This window comes from Phyllobates terribilis, unplaced genomic scaffold (genome assembly GCF_046119375.1).
Source record: "Phyllobates terribilis strain yellow unplaced genomic scaffold, ASM4611937v1 Scaffold_3__8_contigs__length_932513732, whole genome shotgun sequence".
NCBI lineage: Eukaryota > Metazoa > Chordata > Amphibia > Anura > Dendrobatidae > Phyllobates > Phyllobates terribilis.
This window is the reverse complement of record NW_027362763.1, coordinates 198,116,194-198,137,129: the sequence shown is the minus strand read 5'-3', so window position 1 is coordinate 198,137,129 and position 20,936 is coordinate 198,116,194. Positions and strand designations below refer to the sequence as shown.

The window sequence follows — 20,936 nt, the reverse complement described above, 5'->3', positions numbered from 1 at the left end:
CAGGCGGATGGTCACGGCAAGTGACAGCAGGGTAAGAGTCTCTAGACAGGCAGGTGGTCACGGCAAGTGACAGCAGGATAAGAGTCTCTAGACAGGCAGGTGGTCACGGCAAGTGACAGCAGAGCCTCCAGGTAGGCTAGCAGGCAGGTAGCAGGTGAGCGCTCCCAGGTGAGCGGGCAAGAGTCTCTGGACAGGCAGGTGGTCACGGCAAGTGATGGCTGAGCCTCCAGGTAGGCTAGCAGGCAGGTAGCAGGTGAGCACTCCCAGGTGAGCGGTCAAGAGTCTCTGGACAGGCAGGTGGTCACGGCAAGTGACGGCAAAGCCTCCAGGTAGGCTAGCAGGCAGGTAGCAGGTGAACGCTCCCAGGTGAGCGGGCAAGAGTCTCTTGACAGGCAGGTGCTCACGGCAAGTGACGGCTGAGCCTCCAGGTAGGCTAGCAGGCAGGTAGCAGGTGAGCACTCCCAGGTGAGCGGGCAGGCAGATCCATAGACAGACTGACAGGTGTTGGTAGGCAGACTGTCGGACCGCAGGAATGCAAGCAGAAAGACAGGAATCGGGTAGGAATCAAGCAGATAATCTTGCCAGCAGAGCGGCAGGAAGCCGCCGGGCACGGAGCGGAGAGGTGAGGGAAACGGCGTCCCTGCCTAGTAGGAGGCAGGGACGCCGACGCTACAGTACCCCCCCCTTTAGGCCCCCCCTTTTTTTGGCCAGAGAGAAATTTATCAAGGATGAGAGGGGCATGGATGTTCTCCCAGGACTCCCATGTTCTCTCCTCAGGACCAAACCCCTTCCAATCCACTAGATAAAAAGGACTTTCCTCTTACCCTTTTGGTGGCCAGAATGTTCTCTACCTCAAACTCGTTTTCAGCGGAAACCGGAGCAGGAGGCATACCTGTAGACTTGGAAAAAGAGTTAAGTACCACGGGTTTGAGTAGAGATACATGGAAGGAGTTAGGAATCCGCAAATTGGCCGGGAGTTTCAATTTATAGGCCACCGGGTTGATTTGTTTGATAACTTCCAGTGGACCGATGAACTGAGGCCCTAACTTGTAGGAAGGAATCTTGAGCCGGACATATTTGGACGAGAGCCAGACCTTATCTCCAGGACGGAATTGTGGTGGATCCAGACGTCTTTTATCAGCCTGTTTTTTCATCCGCTCGGATGACTGAAGAAGTGCGGATCTGGTACTTTCCCAAATGGAGGAAAATTCGTTAACGAGAGATTCCGCAGCCGGATTGTCCACCGAGGTGGAGACGGGAAACGGGATCCGAGGATGCTGACCGAAGACTACAAAAATGGGGATTTGGAGGAAGATTCGCTCTCGTGATTATTGTAGGAAAATTTGGCCCACGGTAAAAGATCCACCCAGTCGGAATGGTGAGCATTAACAAAGTGTCGGAGCAAACTGGTTAAAATTTGGTTGATCTGTTCTACTTGGCCATTGGACTGTGGGTGATAAGCAGAAGAAAAGTCCAAGGTGACCCCCAGCAGTTTACACATGGCTCGCCAAAAGCGAGAGGTGAACTGAACCCCTCGGTCGGATACGATGTGGAGAGGAAGACCATGAAGACGGAAGACATGATGGATAAAGCCTTTAGCTAACTCTGATGCAGACGGGAGACCCGGCAGGGGAATAAAGTGAGCCATTTTGGAAAAGAGGTCAGCGACCACCCAAATGACCGTACAACCGGCAGATACAGGGAGGTCCGTTATAAAGTCCATAGCTATATGCTGCCATGGGGCAGCAGGTACAGGAAGAGGAAGGAGACGACCGGCTGGCAGATGTCTCGGAACCTTGTTGCGGGCGCAGGACACACAGGCTGAAACAAAGTCTATTACGTCCTTGTGCAGGGTAGGCCACCAGTAATGCCGGGTAATAAGCTGGAGGGTCTTTTTCTGACCAGCGTGGCCAGCTAGCTTGGACGAGTGTCCCCAGTGTAGAACCTTCTCACGATCAGGTACAGTTACGAACGTCTTACCGGGTGGAAGACGATTTAGATTCACGGGGGCCACCTGCATTACTTTGGCGGGGTCGATGATGTGTTTAGGCTCCTCCTCAAGATCAGAGACCAAAAAGGATCGGGACAAGGCATCAGCTTTGATGTTTTTGTCAGCCGGGCGAAAATGAAGAATGAAATTAAAGCGGGCGAAGAACAAGGACCACCGGGCTTGGCGCGGGTTAAGTCTCTGGGCACTCTGGAGTTAAGCCAAGTTCTTGTGGTCCGTGTAAATTATTACCAGGTGAAGAGCCCCCTCGAGCAGGTAACGCCAGCTTAATGGCCAACAATTCTCGGTCTCCTATAGAATAATTGTGCTCAGAAGAGGAGAAGAGTTTGGAGAAGAAGCCGCAGGTTACCATTTTTCCGGAAGACGACTTTTGGGTGAGTACCGCTCCGGCTCCGGAGGAGGAAGCGTCGACTTCTAGGAAGAATTGTTTGTTGCCGTCCAGACGATGCAGCACAGGGGTGGAGGAAAAAGCTTGTTTTAAGGAAAGGAATGCTTCCTCTGCTTCGGGCGGCCATTCTCTGGGATTAGCGCCCTTACAGGTGAGCACCGAGATAGGGGCAGTCCGGGAAGAGAAGTGCGGAATGAAGAGGCGGTAGTAGTTGGCGAAGCCCAGGAACCGCTGAATAGCTTTCAACCCCTCTGGTCGGGGCCATTTCTGGATGGCAGACAGTTTCTCAGGATCCATTCGTAGGCTGGTCTGAGAGATTAAGTAGCCCAGAAATGGAGGCGAGGTCTGCTCAAAGAGGCACTTCTCATATTTAGCGTAGAGGTGGTTCTGCCTGAGCCTGAGTAGGACCTGACGAACGTCCTTCCGGTGAGTGAGGAGATCCGGAGAGAAGACCAAGATGTCGTCCAGGTACACCACCACGCAGGAGTAGAGAAGGTCACGGAAGATGTCATTGACCAACTCTTGAAAGACGGCGGGAGCGTTACAGAGACTGAAGGGCATTACAAGGTATTCATAGTGGCCGTCCCGGGTGTTGAATGCCGTCTTCCATTCATCCCCCTGACGGATACGGACCAGGTTATACGCCCCACGGAGGTCCAGCTTGGTGAAGATTCTAGCCCCCCTTAGACGGTCAAATAATTCAGGAATGAGCGGAAGGGGTATTTATTCTTCACCGTGATCTGGTTAAGGCCTCTATAGTCAATACAGGGACGGAGTGAGCCGTCCTTCTTTTTGACGAAGAAGAAGCCTGCTCCCGCCGGGGAGGTAGATTTCCGGATAAATCCCCGGGCCAGATTCTCCTCAATATATTCAGACATGGAAAGGGTGTCAGCAGCGAACAAAGGGTAAATACGCCCACGGGGAGGAATAGCGCTGGGTACCAGGTCGATTGGGCAGTCGTATGGTCTATGAGGGGGTAATGTTTCTGCTTCTTTTTTATTAAAGACGTCCGCATAAGACCAATAGGGAACCGGTAGGCCGGGTAGATTGGCTGGGGTAGGAGAAGGACGGGCAGGATGAACGGGAACTAAACAAGTCTTATGGCAGTCCTGTCCCCAGCAAAGGACTTCTCCGGTCTGCCAATCAAGCACGGGTGCATGTTTCTGAAGCCAAGGTAGGCCTAGCAAGAGGGCTTGAGAGAGTCCAGGCAGAACATGGAAGAAGATGCTCTCAGAGTGCAGCATTCCCACCTGCAGAGTTATGGATTCGGTGATGAGTTGGATGGGATGTGGTAAGAGGCCCCCATCCACGGCGGCGACAGATAAGGGTACAGCCAGAGGTTTGGTGGGAATGCGGTATTTCTCTACCAGGGACTGAGAAATGAGATTTCCGGCAGCTCCAGAGTCAAGTTGAGCCAATTCAAAATAACGGTTCTCCCCGCAGATGATAGAGACCAACAGCATCAGAGATGGAGAGGGTTTACTCTTGTCTAGGACGACCTCTCTGAGCGATCCTAGACACAGGCGTTTCCCAATCTCTCCGGGCAGGAACAGATCCGGTGCTCCTTACTGCCACAGTAGAAGCAGCTCCCCTCGGCACGGCGTAATTCTTGATGGGTTTTGACCATCTTGGTCTGGTCAACCTGCATAGGCTCGGGTGAGTGCGCCTGAGGAGTAACGGAGGAAGTGACGGGTTTCTGGAAGGTAGGGGCAAGGCGTGGAAACCTCCTCTCACGGGTGACCTCTTTGGTGCGCTCCTGGAACCGGATGTCAATCCGGGTAGCAAGTGTTATTAAGTCGTCGAGAGTGGTAGGAATGTCCCGACAGGCGAGTTCATCTTTAATACGGCCGGACAGACCTTCCCAGAAGACGGACACCAGGGCGTCGTTATCCCAGGCAAGCTCCGAGGCAAGGGTACGGAACCGTATGGCATATTGGCCCACGGTGAGACTTCCTTGACGGAGGCGTAGCAGGGATGAGGCGGATGAGGTCTTCCGTCCCGGTTCGTCGAAAACTTTCCGGAAAGCCGTGAGAAAGGCTGGCAGGTTGGACACCAGGGGGTCTCCTCTCTCCCATAGAGGATTTAGCCAAGCCAGCGCCTCCCCCGTGAGATGGGACATGATGAAGGCTACTTTGGCTCGGTTGGTGGAAAACTGGGGTGCCAACAGTTCGAAGTGCAGAGTGCACTGGTTAATGAAGCCCCGTGCCTGGCCGGGATCTCCGCCAAAACGAGGCGGGGCGGAGAGGCGGGGACCGGGAAGAGATGCCATGGTATTGACGGGCAGCGGCGGCGCCAGGATAGTAAGTGTGCGAGTGGAGTCCGCTCCCGATGAGGCAGTCAATGTGTCCAGGCGGGAGTTAACACTACGCAGGTGACTCAGGATGGAGTCCTGTTGGGACCTCTTACGGGAAAGTTCATGACATAGGTCCGAGAGCGAGGGAGCTTGGGTGCCACCGGGTTCCATGGCCCGAGCAAACTGTAATGGGTCTGGGAGGTGGAACCTCTGAGCAACTATACAAAGGGGAAGTCCTTGTAAGGAAGCGGGTGGCTCCCAGGGAAGGCGGGCAGGTAGTCACAGCAAGTGACAGGGACAGTCTCTGGGTAGAAGGGCAGGAGGTCACGGCAAGTGACGGGGACAGTCTCTTGACAGGTAGATGGTCACGGCAAGTGACAGCAGGGTAAGAGTCTCTAGACAGGCAGGTGGTCATGGCAAGTGACAGCAGGATAAGAGTCTCTAGACAGGCAGGTGGTCACGGCAAGTGATAGCAGAGCCTCCAGGTAGGCTAGCAGGCAGGTAGCAGGTGAGCGCTCCCAGGTGAGCGGGCAAGAGTCTCTGGACAGGCAGGTGGTTACGGCAAGTGACGGCTGAGCCTCCAGGTAGGCTAGCAGGCAGGTAGCAGGTGAGCGCTCCCAGGTGAGCGGTCAAGAGTCACTGGACAGGCAGGTGGTCACGGCAAGTGACGGCAGAGCCTCCAGGTAGGCTAGCAGGCAGGTAGCAGGTGAACGCTCCCAGGTGAGCGGGCAAGAGTCTCTGGACAGGCAGGTGGTCACGGCAAGTGACGGCTGAGCCTCCAGGTAGGCTAGCAGGCAGGTAGCAGGTGAGCGCTCCCAGGTGAGCGGGCAGGCAGATCCATAGACAGACTGACAGGTGTTGGTAGGCAGACTGTCGGACCGCAGGAATGCAAGCAGATAGACAGGAATTGGGTAGGAATCAAGCAGAGATCTGGCAGGTAACTGGCAGGTATCTGGTAACGGGACCTGAGGGCTGAAGCAGAGTTGAAAGGCTTTGCAACATCATTGCTCGGGCACCTCCATTTTGGATGAGGTGCCTTATATATGGTGAGGTCCTCCGGCCATTGGCCGGGGACTCCTTAGGACGGCGCGCGCGGCCCCTTTACAAGAGGGGGAGCGCGCGCGCGCCCTAAGCACAGAGGCCGGGAAGCAGCGCGCACTGCCAGCAGAGCGGGAGGAAGCCGCCGGGCACGGAGCGGAGAGGTGGGGGAAACGGCGTCCCTGCCTAGCAGGAGGCAGGGACGCCGACGCTACAATAAGTACATGAATATGTGACCAGAACCAAGAGTAGTTGAACCAAGCTTTGTGCACTTCCGTGCTTGTGGCTCGGCTGTCACTGTGCTGAAATTCTGCAGCCAGAGGAAGGTGCCGGGCGGACGAAGACATTCAGCAATTTTTTTTTTAAAAGTGCGCCTGTCTTAAGTAGGGAGGAGGTGGCATTCTGGGCAAATGCCTTCCCTGCCTACCCCTTATCCCGGCCCTACCAAATACATTTACCTGTGCAATAGTCATCAGTGGTACAATGAGGTTGAACGGCTTCACTGTTCATCGTGCATGAGTACTAAGCTCAAAAATAAGGTGGCAGCTATAGAATTTCTCTCCATTGTGATCATGATTGTTTATGATGTTCATGACACTGATGCTGCTTGTACAATAAAACTACTGTACTTCTCTAATACAAAGATTCTGTACTATAGACAGAAGATGATCCAACAGTGTAGTGAAGTGAGGCAGCTTTAATGCAGGTTTGTTTTCTTGTATAGAAATGTTAGTTATTTCTAATACTTACAGTTGTGCTCAAAATTTTACATACCCCGGCAGAATTTTTGCTTTCTTGGCCTTATTTCAGAGAATATGAATGATAGCAAAAAAACCTTCTCCACTCATGGTTATTGGTTGGGTAAAGCAATTTATTGTCAAACTACTGTGTTTTCTCTTTTTAAACCTTAATGACAACCAAAAACATCCAAATGACCCTGATCAAAAGTTCACATACCCTGGTTATTTTGGCCTGATAACATGCACAGAATTTAACACAAATGGGTTTGAATGGCTACTAAAGGTAACATCCTCACCTGTGACCTGTTTGCTTGTAATCAGTGTGTGTGCATAAAAGGTGAGTGAGTTTCTGGGATCCAGACAGACTCTTGCATCTTTCATCCAGCCACTGACATTTCTGGATTGTGAGTCATGGGGAAAGCAAAAGAATTGTCAATGAATCTATGGGAAAAGTTAGTTGAACTGTATAACTCAGGAAAGGGATACAAAAAGATATCTATGAAATTGATAATGCCGGTCAGCAGCATTCAAACTGTGATTAACAAATGGAAAATCAAGGGCTCTGTAAAAACCAAATCATGGTCAGGTAAACCAACAAAAAATTCGGCCACAACTGCCAAGAAAATTGCTCGGGATGGAAAGAAAAACCCACAAATAACATCAGCTGAAATTCAGGACTCTCTGAAAACTAGCAGTGTGGCTGTTTCAAGATGCACAATAAGGAGGCACTTGAAGAAAAATGGGCTGCATAGTCGAGTTGACAGAAGAAAGCCACAAAGTATCTCGCCTACAATATGCCAAACAGCTCAGAGACAAGCCTCAAAACTTCTGGAACAAGGTAATTTGGAGTGATGAGCCCAAAATTGAACTTTTTGGCCACAACCATAAACATTACATTTGTAGAGAGATCAACAAGGCCTATGATGAAAGGAACACCATTCCTACTGTAAAGCATGGAGGTGGATCACTGATGTTTTGGGGATGTGTGAGCTAGAAAGGCACAGGAAACTTGGTAAAAGTTGAAGGAAAGATGAATGCAGAACGTTATCAGCAAATATGGGGGTAAATCAGCCCAGAAGCCGCGCATGGGACGTACTTGTACGCTCCAGCATGACAACGATCCAAAACACAAGGCCAAGTCGACCTATCATTGGCTACAGCAGAACAAAGTGAAGGTTCTGGAGTGGCCATCTCAGTCTCCTGACCTCAATATCATTGAGCCACTCTGGGGCGATCTCAAGCGCGCAGTTCATGCTAGACAACCCAGGAATTTACAGGAACTGGAGGCTTTTTGCCAAGCAGAATGGGCAGCTTTACCATCTGAGAAAATAAATAACCTCATCCACAACTACCACAAAAGACTTCAAGCTGTCATTGATGTTAGAGGGGGCAATACACAGTATTAAGAACATAAGGGGTATGTGAACTTTTGATTAGGGTCATTTGGATGTTTTTGATTGTCATTAAGATTTAAAAAGAGAAAACACAGTAGTTTGACAATAAATGGCTTCACCCAACCAATAACCATGAGTGGAGAAAAAGTTTTTTTGTTATCATTCATATTCTCTGAAACAAGGCCAAGAAAGCAAAAATTCTGCCGGGGTATGTAAACTTTTGAGCACAACTGTATATCTTCTACTGAGAATTTCCAATGTCTGCTGATCTCTGTGATGTGTAAATTTCTCCCTAAACCTGCCTGTTAGTAACAGAATTTTTATGACTTCTACCTCTGACTACTTACACATCTCTCTTTACTTTGGTAATTCAAAGTTCAAATTTAGTGAAAGCAAATGGCTCCACACCAGCGATGAACAACCTTTTCTGGTCTAAGGCCACATTGTCAAATTGAACCAATTTCAAAGGACACAAAAATAAAACTTAATGTGCTAATATGATTTGGGACATTTATAAAATATAGTAACTAAACTGTATAAATGTTGGATATATGCAAGTTACAATTTCCAAGAGTCCCTCCCACAAAAAAAACCTGTGTTTTACTCATCCTCCTTGGGTCCACCGTTGAGTTCCTGTCAATGCTCGTGGTGTTCAAAATTGGCCGTGGGGCTTACATCACCTTGACAGCAAGGCGGCCAGTCAGTGAGCTCAGACGCTCTGCCCATGTAGATGAAATGCCTCATTGATTTGTTGCTGTGCTGTAGACATTACATCAGCGCAATAGCCAAAACCCAACATCAAGAGCAGCAACAGAGATTTGGCGTTGGACCCCAGAGGGGGTGACTAAAGAGTGTTTTTTTTTTTTTAATAATAAACTGTGACTGGGGACCAATATTTTCTAAAAGAAGGATATCCCTTTAATGTGAGTTGCTAAATTGTGTTTCTTTACTACCATAAAACTGTAAGCCAGAATTTTGATTTAAATACTGCACCATTTTGCAACACGTCAGATCCCTCTCTCATATTCATAGGGGTCCCGTATCTACTGTATCTCTTTTAATTGTAATTTTATTCTACATAAATTTTCCTTTTATTCAAAATACCTGTGAAGAGTCAGACGGATGTTTTGCTTGCAATAGAAATTTCAATGTCAGTTGATGGAGAATGTGGGCATATCCAGCAGCCTCGGACCCGTTGGCAAAGCAACCCAAACAGGAGGAACTAAAGGATGGATTAAGGCAGCCGCAGGTGAGATTTCCTACCTGTGTCTCCTTTCTTCCTTCTATTTGGATCTTGCTTTGGGGACTATAGCTACAAGAGATATTGCTGAGGTGACTCTTTTAATATAAATGTTAGAGCTTCTGTGAAAATTTCATAAATGGTGTTTACTATCTAAAAGATCAACACAATGTGATATGAGATATGAAGGTATTATTGTCACAGAAATGCCTTTCTTGCACACTTTATGTCAATTTTTACATCTCATATTGGATGGCTGATGTACATGTGGTATGCATGAGCAATGAAGCACCCTCCCCATGGGTAGACCCAGGAAGGAGGGGAATGTACATGTGGTATGCATGAGCAATGAAGCACCCTCTCCATGGGTAGACCCAGGAAGGAGGGGAATGTATATGTGGTATGCATGAGCAATGAAGCACCCTCCCCATGGGTAGACCCAGCAAGGAGGGTAATGTACATGTGGTATGCATGAGCAATTAAGCACCCTTCCCATGGGTAGACCCAGCAAGGAGGGGAATTTATTATTATTATTAACCCCAATGCTGGCATGTAATTAAACAATGGACTGTTCTTCTTACAGTCTCACAAGTGTACACTTTCTACCCATGTATCTGGGAGGAGACAAATAACTTTCCTTATTTTTTTATACAATAAGCACTCCACATTTTTTTAATAGTTTTGCTTTGTTGCCCTAAAGAACCTAAGTATCTGTGTAGAGATTAAATGATAGCGTGTACATGTGACCTGTATATGGCCTGTGTGCTGTGAGCATGTTCTATGTGTGAAATAGTGACTTATTGCCATTTCGATAAGTGATGGCAGAATTGCTCGCCTTGAGTGTATGGACTGGTTAGCGGTATGTTTTGCGCTCAATCTGTAGCCTGAGTGAGGGGTGAGTGTGAGATTGAGCTGTAGACTGGCATTGATGCGTTATAGTCACACACACATCACGGAGGCAGAGGAGGACCTGTCTGTGACAAACACATGGTTATATATGAAGTAGTTCTCTCTGTATTGGTCTATGTAGGAGCACTTATACAATAACTAGAAGGACAAATACATGTTGTGGCACTGCAAATCAAACTTTTTAATATGAAATGGTTTGTTCAGTATTTTAGCATCACTGCAGCCAAGAAATAAAGAAAAGCAACCAGCTCCCCTAAAACCCATACTCATAAGTGCTGGATGCATGGGTTTATTTTCTTCATCTCTTGCTGACAGAATACCACCATGATAAAGATCTGGGAGGACTGAAATGTTGGTGGTGTTTTCAAGTATTCTTTCACTGGACCCCTGTAAAAACACATTGGATTCAAGAAAATATAAGCTATTTCTGGATTAATCAATGATTTCTTAATAAAAGCATTCTGACGAGCATCATAAGTGCTGTACTTTACTCTAGAAGATTACGTTACGAGTTGGGAATTCTTACCTCTTTGCCTAGGGTCACACAACCGTATTTTCTATCATCCGAGAGAATCGGGCCGATTATGCTAATCACACTCTGATCAGAGTGTAATCAAATTTTCTCGGATGTGGAAAAGGTGAAAAAAAAAATTCTCCATTCTGTCAATCTGTTTAAATTGGACTACAGTCAGATGTCATCCGAGTGCAGTTTGACTTTTTTGACTGACCCATTGACTTGCATGGTTATCCAATTTACAGATGCAATCGTTCATATTACAATTTTTCCTCAAACAGACTCGGTCCAGAGAAAAAAAATGAAGTATGTGCACGTCCCCATAGAATACCATTGGTCTGAGTGTGATCCGATATTTTGCCAGATCGCAGTTGAACCGAAAATACAGTCATTTCCATTTGCACTTGTCTATCTTTAACTTGCACTGCCCACCATAATTTAATAACTTGAGGGAATAGCCATAGACAGGTAGTTTATTGATATATCAGCCTATTCACAAAACTTTGCAAGCTGTTCATGTTTAGTGGACAATATCTTTCCCCCTTTGAAGAAATTATTTCGGAACACATAAATTCTTAGTACGGTACTACATGCTTTAATAGTGAAAGTGGTCATTAAATTGAAACATAAAAAATAGATTAAATAGATATTCTAAATAGATATACAGTCATGGCCAAAAGTATTGAGAATGAGACAAATAGTAATTTTTCCAAAGTTTACTGCTTCATTTTTTGTAATGGCAATTTGCATATACTCCTGAATGTCAAAGAGTGATCAGCTTAACAGCAATTACTGTACTTGCAAAGTCAATATTTGCCCAGAAAATGAACTTTGACCCCCAAAACACATTTCAACATCATTGCAGTCCTGCCTTAAAAGGAGTAGCTAACATCGTTTTAGTGATTGATCTATTAACACAGGTGTGGGTGTTGATGAGGACAGGGCTGGCGATCAATCAGTCATGATTAAGTAAGAATGACATCACTTGACACTTTAAAAGGAGGCTGGTTCTTGGTATCATTGTTTCTCTTCAGTTAACCATGGTTATCTCTAAAGAAACACGTGCAGCCATCATTGCACTGCACAAAAATGGCCTAACAGGGAAGAGTATCGCAGCTACAAAGATTGCACCTCAGTCAACAATCTATCACATCATCAAGAACTTCAAGGAGAGAGCTTCTATTGTTGTCAAAAAGGCTCCAGGGCGCCCAAGAAAGACCAGCAAGCGCCAGGACCGTATCTTAAAACTGTTTCAGCTGCGGGATCGGACTACCAGCAGTGCCGAGCTCGCTCAGGAATGGCAGCAGGCTGGTGTGAGTGCTTCTGCACGCACTGTGAGGCGGAGACTCTTTGAGCAAGGGCTGGATTCAAGGAGGGAAGCAAAGAAGCCACTTCTCTCCAGAAAAAACATCAGGGACCGACTGATATTCTGCAAAAGGTACAGGGAGTGGACTGCTGAGGACTGGGGCAAAGTCATTTTCTCTGATGAATCCCCTTTTCGATTGTTTGGGACATCTGGAAAACAGCTTATTCGGAGAAGAAGAGGTGAGCGCTACCACCAGTCTTGTGTCATGCCAACTGTAAAGCATCCTGAAACCATTCATGTGTGGGGTTGCTTCTCAGCCAAGGGAATCGGCTCACTCACAGTCTTGCCTAAAAACACAGCCATGAATAAAGAATGGTACCAGAATGTCCTCCAAGAGCAACTTCTCCCAACAGTCCAAGAGCAGTTTGGCGCCCAACAATGCCTTTTCCAGCATGATGGAGCACCTTGCCATAAAGCAAAGGTGATAACTAAATGGCTCATGGAACAAAACATAGAGATTTTGGGTCCATGGCCTGGAAACTCCCCAGATCTTAATCCCATTGAGAACTTGTGGTCAATCATCAAGAGACGGGTGGACAAACAAAAACCAACAAATTCTGGCAAAATGCAAGCATTGATTATGCAAGAATGGACTGCTATCAGTCAGGATTTGATCCAAAAGTTGATTGAGAGCATGCCAGGGAGAATTACAGAGGTCTTGAAGAAGAAGGGGCAACACTGCAAATATTGACTTGCTGCATTAACTCATTCTAACTGTCAATATAACCTATTGGTACTCATAATATGATTGCAATTATATTTCTGTATGTGATATAAACATCAGACAAACACTAATAAAAACCAGAGGCCAGCAGATCATGTGAAAATATAATTTTGGTGTCTTTCTCAATACTTTTGGCCATGACTGTAATATACTGAAGAATGTTAATTTCTGTTCAGTTGCATTACTTACCTGTTTATTGAGGAAGATGTAGATGATGGGGTTGTATACAGTGCTGCTCTTTGCAAGAATGGAAGGGATAATACTAGCAGAAGGGGTTATGAGTCCAGGTCTTCCAAATGTGGCAATCAAAGCCATTATTCCATAGGGCAGCCAGCAGAGAAGAAAGCAAATAACCATCACAATCACCATGATAAGAACTCTTTGTTCCCGGGTACGAGCTGCTACTTTCGTGACTCCACTTACCTGCAGGATACAAGAGAGCATTAGAAGTTTCTTACACATGAAATTTACAGATATTAAATCATTTCTTATACTTTTCTAACACTATATGTGACAAATTCATTTAACCTCTTGCAGTGCGACCCATGCCCCTTTCCTGAACAATTTAGGTATGTATAATGCCGTGTTCACATAACACTGGTCAACACAAAAAAATCATCAACAAAGGTAATATGTCTGTTTTATGGCGTTTGATGTGCGGATTCCAAAAATATGCTTAGTTTTGGTCTATCACATAAAGTTTCTGATATAGAAGCATTTTTGCTATTACGTTATTTCTACATTTTCATTGTATGTGGTTTTTCTCTGTTATTCCCATTTCTTTGCTTGTCATACTTAATTGTGAATTTTCTTTCAGGGACAACATCAGTAACGTTTTTAGTGAGTTTTATGGGAAGGAGTATTGACAGTGCAGTCAGCCAATGACTGCTTCTCGGAAAGTCACATGTTATGGGAGGAGCTAACTGTTATGAGGTGGTAAGATTTGAGTCAGTCAGAAAAGGATGGTGATGGCAGCAAGGACTGGTATGTGAGACTGTGACAGGAGACAGACCTCTACAGGCCTCTTACACTGAGGTGTAACTGAGTGAGGGTCTCCACAGAGAGAGAACCTGAAAGCAGCCAATATCACACTGAGAAACTGCCTGTCTGCAAGTGTTCATCTGTAAGCAATAGGCTGACCTGTTTACCTCACACCTGTATATAGTTATCTAACAGATTACCTCCAGTAAAATCAGTTCTAAATACAAGCTGCCTCTGTCATCTCTGGGGAAATATCTACATACAGGCTCATCGCATTTTTTTTTTTGAGTTTGTCACCACCATTGAACTGAACTTACTCTACTGTTTGATCTGATTTAAAGGAGAAAAATGCCCCGACAATGTATAAATCATCCAGACAGATTCTGCTATGTATGTGGTTCTTTTATACCAAAGGGCCAAGTACGTTCAATCACTCATAATATTAAAATGATGTACTAGATGTACTATAACTGTCCACCTGGTGATCAAGACAAAAGCTGAGCCCCTCATGTGATATGCTCAAGTTGTTCAAATGGTCTTTGTGACTGGTTGAATATCAGGAAAGTGGCTATGCCATTTGCTGTTCCCATGATTTGGAGAGAAACCAAAAATTATAGTGATGACAGCTAGTTTTGTTTTGTCAAACTGAAGGGCTTTTCTACAAAGAACAAACATAAGATTAATTACCCTGAACTTGAATCTGCGATTAGGCCAGTTCCACATGATGATACCTTGCCAGTTCCTGTACCACCGTTGTCTGGATTGGAGGAAATTGAAGTAGAATATGGAGCTGAAGCTACTAGCAAAAGCATGGAGACCTCAAGTCAAGATGAGTATGTACCTGATGGAGCAGCTGAGCAGCCAGAATGCTTTACTCAACATGAATTAAATGATCTCATCAGAGACCTGTCATTGTCAAAAGATAAAGCTGAACGTCTTGCATCTAGGTTGAAACAGAAGAATCTTCTTCATGATGATGTCAAAGTGTGTTATTACCAAAACAGAAATAACTGTAACACAATTTTTCACAGTTGATAAACCAATGGTGTACTGTAACAATGGCCTCTTTGAAGAATTGAATCAAGAGTATTTTGTTGCAGATTGTCGATTGTTTATTGATTCATTCCAGAAAAGTTTGAAAGCACTGTTGCTTCACAATGGAAGTATGAAACCATCACTCTCTATTGCTCACTCATGTCATCTAAAGGAAAGTTATGAAAATCTGTCAGTTGTTTTGGATGCTATACAATATAAGCATTATCAATGGAATATCAGTGGAGATTTGAAAGTGATTGGTCTGCTTCTTGTGTTTATGGGACAGTAGAAATACAGTAGAGCATTATGTTCGACATTGATTGGGGACAGAGAAATATCTATGCTCCAGGTAGACGCAATGTATAGCATAATCCTTTAGTTGCTCCAACAAAAATCTTTCTTCCTTCACTACATAAAAAGTTGGGATTGATTAAAAACTTTGTGAAAGCCATGGCAAAGACAAATTCACAAGGGTTCCAGTACATTTCACAGAAATTCTCCAGAATTTCACCAGCAAAAGTGAAGGAAGGGGTATTTGTTGGTCCTCACATCAGAGAGCTTATGAGAGATGATGTGTTTGAAGGAACTCTAAATAAGGAATTGAGAGCTTGGAAAAGCTTCAAGTGGATCTGTGAAAACTTCTTAGGAAAAAATAAATCTCCAGAATATGTTGAAGGTGTTGACGAACTGCTAAATGCATGCCAGTGTCTTGAATGTCGCATGTCTCTGAAAATGCACTTTTTGCATTGACATTTAGATTTCTTCCCTCTAAATCTTGGGGATGTAAGCGATGAACAAGGCGAGCGGTTTCACCAGGACATTAAAGTAATGGAGCAGCGCTACCAGGGTTTTTGGAATGACTCAATGATGGCAGATTACAGTTGGATGTTATATAGGGACAACCCTGAAAAATCGTACCAACCTCAGTCTAATGTCAAGCACTTTTAATTTTTGCTCATATTTTGGTTTCTATTTTGCATGTGAAATTTTGGTTCAATAAAAACTGTTTTGTAAGGTCAAGTATTTTTTTCTGATATGTAGATTACTGTTTCCTTAGTGTCGCCAGTATAGTTCCTATACCTTATAATAATGATGCTGCTTCGTGGAAACTATACCTGCTACAGAAAAACTATATACATTTTTGAAATCAGAACAAAAAATGATTCAGTAAAGTACAATGTCAACTGCGATGATTACAAAAAATATTTTTTTGTAGACCTGTGTAATAAGCAAAAACAATCTTCTCTGATCACAGCGTTTTCCTGTTTTTTTATGCATTTTTTCTATTATTTGATGAGTTTTGGGGCAGATTTGAAGCAGTATTTTTTATTGTGTTTTTTTTTTTTTTTTACAGAAAAACTTTGATTCTGCAATTAAAAATGCAACTGAACATGTACATTTGTTTTTTTTAAACTTCCCATAGAAGATAAATAGGAAAAAAACACCTAAAATGCACAGTTCAAAAGAATCTTTAAATGCAAAGTAGGCATGAGTTTTCATGAAATCACATTTAATTTGCCTGAACAGTTAAAACAGCAGATTTTCAGCACAAAAAAAACAGAATGTAAAATACACACGGTTCATGTGGCCTAAATATTCTCACAGTGGGATCACTTAGATTTCTAATTATATTAAATATACATTTATTTTAATTTGATCCAGGGTCGCCAACCGTACAGAAATTCCAGGACAGTCTGTAAAAATAGGACACTTTTTTGCCCAGTCCATAAAAAAAATGTAAGGTGTCCGTGATTTTTTTGAAGCTTAAGAAGCTTATACAGATTTTGAATGTAATTATCATCAATTTACAGTTTACAGAGAATGCAACTAATGCCTTCAAATCAGAAATATGGGCTGTAGATATGGATCACTTATAATTAGTGTTGAGCATTCCGATACTGAAATATCGGGTATCGGCCGATATTCACTGTATCGGAATTCCGATACTTAATTCCGATACTTTTATAATATCGAATACCGGAATCGGAAGTTCCCATAATGCCTGCGCTCTGCAGTGTCTGTGAAGGATGACAAGCTGGATGGCAGCGCTCAGCTGCGATCCAGCTTGTCATCAGAATGCCATCCCAGCGTGGGAGAATTCTCCTGATTGTTTAAAAGCCGGCGGGCGGTAAAAAGCCGCCGGCTTTTAAACAATCACACAGCCCCATACTGCTTCCCCGCAGCCTCCCACCCCGATCCTCCGCTCCCCTCGCCACCTCCCATCCCGATCGTAAGTTAGGACCGGGCGGGGAGCGCAGCACCAAGGAGCGAAGGACCCGGGCGGGGAAGCCGGCAGTGAAAAGACTTCACCGCCGGCTTTCCCGTTCTGTGCTGCGCTTTCCCGCCGGTTATTTCAAATGAACAGCTGAGGTATCAGGTGATGCCCATCAGCTGTTCATTTGAAGTAGCCGCGGTGCCCTCAGAGGGTTCATGTGAGTTCATGCTTGACTGCATTGCATGAACTCACATGAACTTTCCCACGGCCGCACAGGTCAGCCACTCCTCCCAGACCCGTCATGATTAGTGTGTGCGGGGTGTGTGTGTGCGGGGTGTGTGTGTGTGCGGGGTGTGTGTGCGTGCAGGCAGACATAGGCCGATGTGACACTACTACTCCCATCGGCCTATGTCTGTCCCCCGTCCACTCGTGCCAGCAGGATCAGCTCGATGGGAGCAGTAGTTCCCATCAGCCTGATCCTGCTATATAAATTGCCCTACTGTGTCCCCAATAAATGTTAGATACATGTCATTGGTGGCCAGTGGTTACCTAAAAGAAATTAGTTCATACATTACCTGTCCCCGCCGATCGCCACCTAAAATAAAGTAAAAAATAAAAAACTACACCTATACTCACCTAGACACCTAATTCCCCGAAGCCATCGATCTCCTGTAATAAAATATAAAATAATAAACCACAACCTTATCCTTACCCCTCCGTAGCAGTCCACGAGTGTCCCACGAAGATCTCCAGTTCAGAGCAGCCACATAGAATGTGACCGCTCTGAACCGCTGCCGCCGCTAGAATGACGGGGCCGTAAGGGTTCACCAGAGTTAAGGCAGCGCTGCTCCGGTTAGCTGCTTTACGGCACTGCTGTATCGTGAGAAATTCCCACGGTACAGCACTGCCGTAAAGGAGGTCTCCGGAGCTGCGCTGCCTGAATGCACTCCGGTAACCTCAGTCAGTGGCTCCCGCTGCCGGGAGCGGATGTGTTCCCGGCAGCGTGAGCTTACAGCAGCCATGCACAGCTGTCACCATCTCCAGATGTGACAGCTGTGCATGGGAGATCAGCGCAGGAACGTGGACAGGTAACTATTTTTTTTTAGTAAACTAAGAATTAAATAAAATGGTGTTTTATTTCAAATAAATTATTTTTTTCTGGGTGTAGTGTGTTTTTTCTTTTTAACACTTTGTAGGTTAGTAATGGGGGTGTCTTATAGACACCCATCATTACTAACCTGGGCTTCATGGCAGCTGGCGCTGACATGAACCCCACCACTATTACCCCCTGCCACCGTACCAGGGCAGCGTGGAAGAGCGAGGCTAAGTGCCAGAATTGGCGCATCCTATGGATGCGCCATTTCTGGGGCGGCTGACGGCTGGTGTTTCTAGCCTGGGAGGGGGCCAATATTCATGGCACCCTTCCTGAGCTATTAATATCAGCCCCCAGCTGTCTGCCTAGCCTTTGCTAGCTATTAAAATAGGGGGGACCCCACGTCATTTTTTTTGGGGGGGTCCCCCATTTTAATAGCTAGTAAAGGCTAGGTATTCAGCTGGGGGCTGATATTAGTAGCCTGGGAAGCTCCGTGGGTTTTACCCCCTTCCCAGGCTTCAAACATCTGCACCAGCCGTCTGCTTAACCTCCGCTAGAGACTAAAATTATGGGGGATCCCACGCCATTTTTTTTTAAAATAAATCCTTTATTTTAACACTAAATGACATTTGAGGACTTAATAAAGATGCAGTCCCTAAATTATTATTTATTTTTTAATAAATTTTTCCCAAAACTTTTGACGTGGGCTTCGCCATATTTTTGTATGCCAGCCAGGTACAGCATCCAGCTTCTATGAACGCGCCATTTTCCGGGGCGGCCGCGGACTGCAATTTTCAGCGGGGGGGGGGCAGAAAGCTTGGGCCTCCCTGCGCTGCAGATTCCATCCCCCAGCTGCCTAGTTGTACCTGGCTGGACACAAAAATAGGGAGAAGCTCCACGTTTTTTTTTTTTTAATTATTTCATGAAATTCATGGAATAATTAAGAAAAAAAGGGCTTCCCTATATTGTTGTGTCTGGCCAGGTACAAATAGGCAGCTGGTGGTTGGGGGCAGCCCGTTCCTGCCTGCTGTACCTGGCTGGACACAAATATAGTGTGAAGCCCCACGTCAATTTTTTTTTAATTATTTCAGGAAATTCATGAAATAATTAAAAAAAAATTATGTGGGGCTTCGCCCTATATTTGTGTCCAGTCAGGTACAGCAGGCAGGAACGGGCTGCCCCCAACCACCAGCTGCCTATTTGTACCTGGCCGGACACAACAATATAGGGAAGCCCTTTTTTTTTAAATTATTTCATGAAATAATTAAAAAAAAATTGACGTGGGGCTTCGCACTATATTTGTGTCCAGCCAGGTACAGCAGGCAGGAACGGGCTGCACCCAACCACCAGCTGCCTATTTGTACCTAGCCGGACACAACAATATAGGGAAGCCCTTTTTTTCTTAATTATTCCATGAATTTCATGAAATAATTAAAAAAAAAAATGTGTGGCGCTTCGCCCTATTTTTGTGTCCAGCCAGGTACAACTAGGCAGCTGGGGGCTGGAATCTGCAGCGCAGGGAGACCCAAGCTTTCTGGGCCCCACCCGCTGCAAATTGCAGTCCGCAGCCGCCCCGGAAAATGGCGCGTTCATAGAAGCGCCATCTTCTGGCGCTGTACCCAACTCATCCAGGGCCCTGGTGCGGTGGCTCACTAGGTAATAAAGGGGTTAAGGCCAGCTTGGCATTATCAGCTGGCCCTAAGCCCGAAATTCATGGGGTCACGCCAATATTAGACATGACCGCCATGAATTTCTAGTAAAGTATTTAAAAAAAACACAAACACCCAGAAAAAAGTCCTTTAATTGAAATAAAGACACAATTCTTTATGGTTCTAAATTAAACCATACTTACAGTCACGCCCATTCCAGCTGAAGCCAACGATCTCCTGCAATAAAAGTAAAATAATAAAGCAACCTCATCCTTACCTTTCCATGGTTCCCAGGACAGCTTCAGCTCTGCTACATCGAGATGACAGGCTGGACCGCAGCAGAACGCTGCCATCCAGCCTGTCATCCCGCAGACACTGAGAAGCGCAGGCATGCTTGCGCTCCTCAGTGTCTCGCTGTGACGGCATCCAGATGAGCCGAGGTCATGTCCAATGAACTCAGCTCACCTCATGCACGTCACTGACAGCGTGGGAAAATTCTCCTGCACTCAGCGCTTCAGCGTGAGAATTCTCCCACGCTGTCAGTGACGTGCATGAGGTGCGCCGAGTTCATTGGACATGACCTCACCTCATGCACGTCACTGACAGCGTGGGAAAATTCTCACGCTGAAGTGCTGAGTGCAGGAGAATTCTCCCACGCTGTCAGTGACGTACATGAGGTGAGCCGAGTTCATTGTCGGCTCATCTGGGTGCCGTCACAGCCAGACACTGAGGAGTGGAAGTATGCCTGCGCTTCTCAGTGTCTGCGGGATGACAGGCTGGATGGCAGCGTTCTGCTGCGGTCCAGCCTGTCATCTCGATGTAGCAGAGCTGGAGCCGTCGTGGGAGCCATGGAAAGGTAAGGATGAGGTTGCTTTATTATTTTTCTTTTATTGCAGGAGATCGTTGGCTTCAGCTGGAATGGGCGTGATGGTAAGTATGGTTTAATTTAGAACAATAAAGAATTGTGTGTTTATTTCAATTAAAGGACTTTTTTCTGGGTGTTTGTGTTTTTTTTAAATACTTTACTAGAAATTCATGGTGGTCATGTCTAATATTGGCGTGACCCCATGAATTTCGGGCTTAGGGCCAGCTGATAATGCCAAGCTGGCCTTAACCCCTTTATTACCCAGTGAGCCACCGCACCAGGGCCCTGGATGAGTTGGGTACAGCGCCAGAAGATGGCACTTCTATGAACGCGCCATTTTCCGGGGCGGCTGCGGACTGCAATTTGCAGCGGGTGGGGCCCAGAAAGCTTGGGCCTCCCTGCGCTGCAGATTCCAGCCCCCAGCTGCCTAGTTGTACCTGGCTGGACACAAAAATAGGGCGAAGCTCCACGTTTTTTTTTTTTA

General features: G+C 45.8%; 1 protein-coding gene across 1 annotated transcript in view; it reads right to left on the bottom strand.

Moving 5' to 3' along the window:
- LOC141259035 (vertebrate ancient opsin-like) overlaps positions 1–20,936 on the bottom strand; it is a 519,273-nt gene that overhangs the window by 249,223 nt on the left and 249,114 nt on the right. Inside the window, exon 3 of the mRNA XM_073674447.1 lies at positions 12,804–13,037. Within this exon, the coding sequence (XP_073530548.1) occupies positions 12,804–13,037 (234 nt within the window). The remainder of the gene's footprint in view (positions 1–12,803; positions 13,038–20,936) is intronic.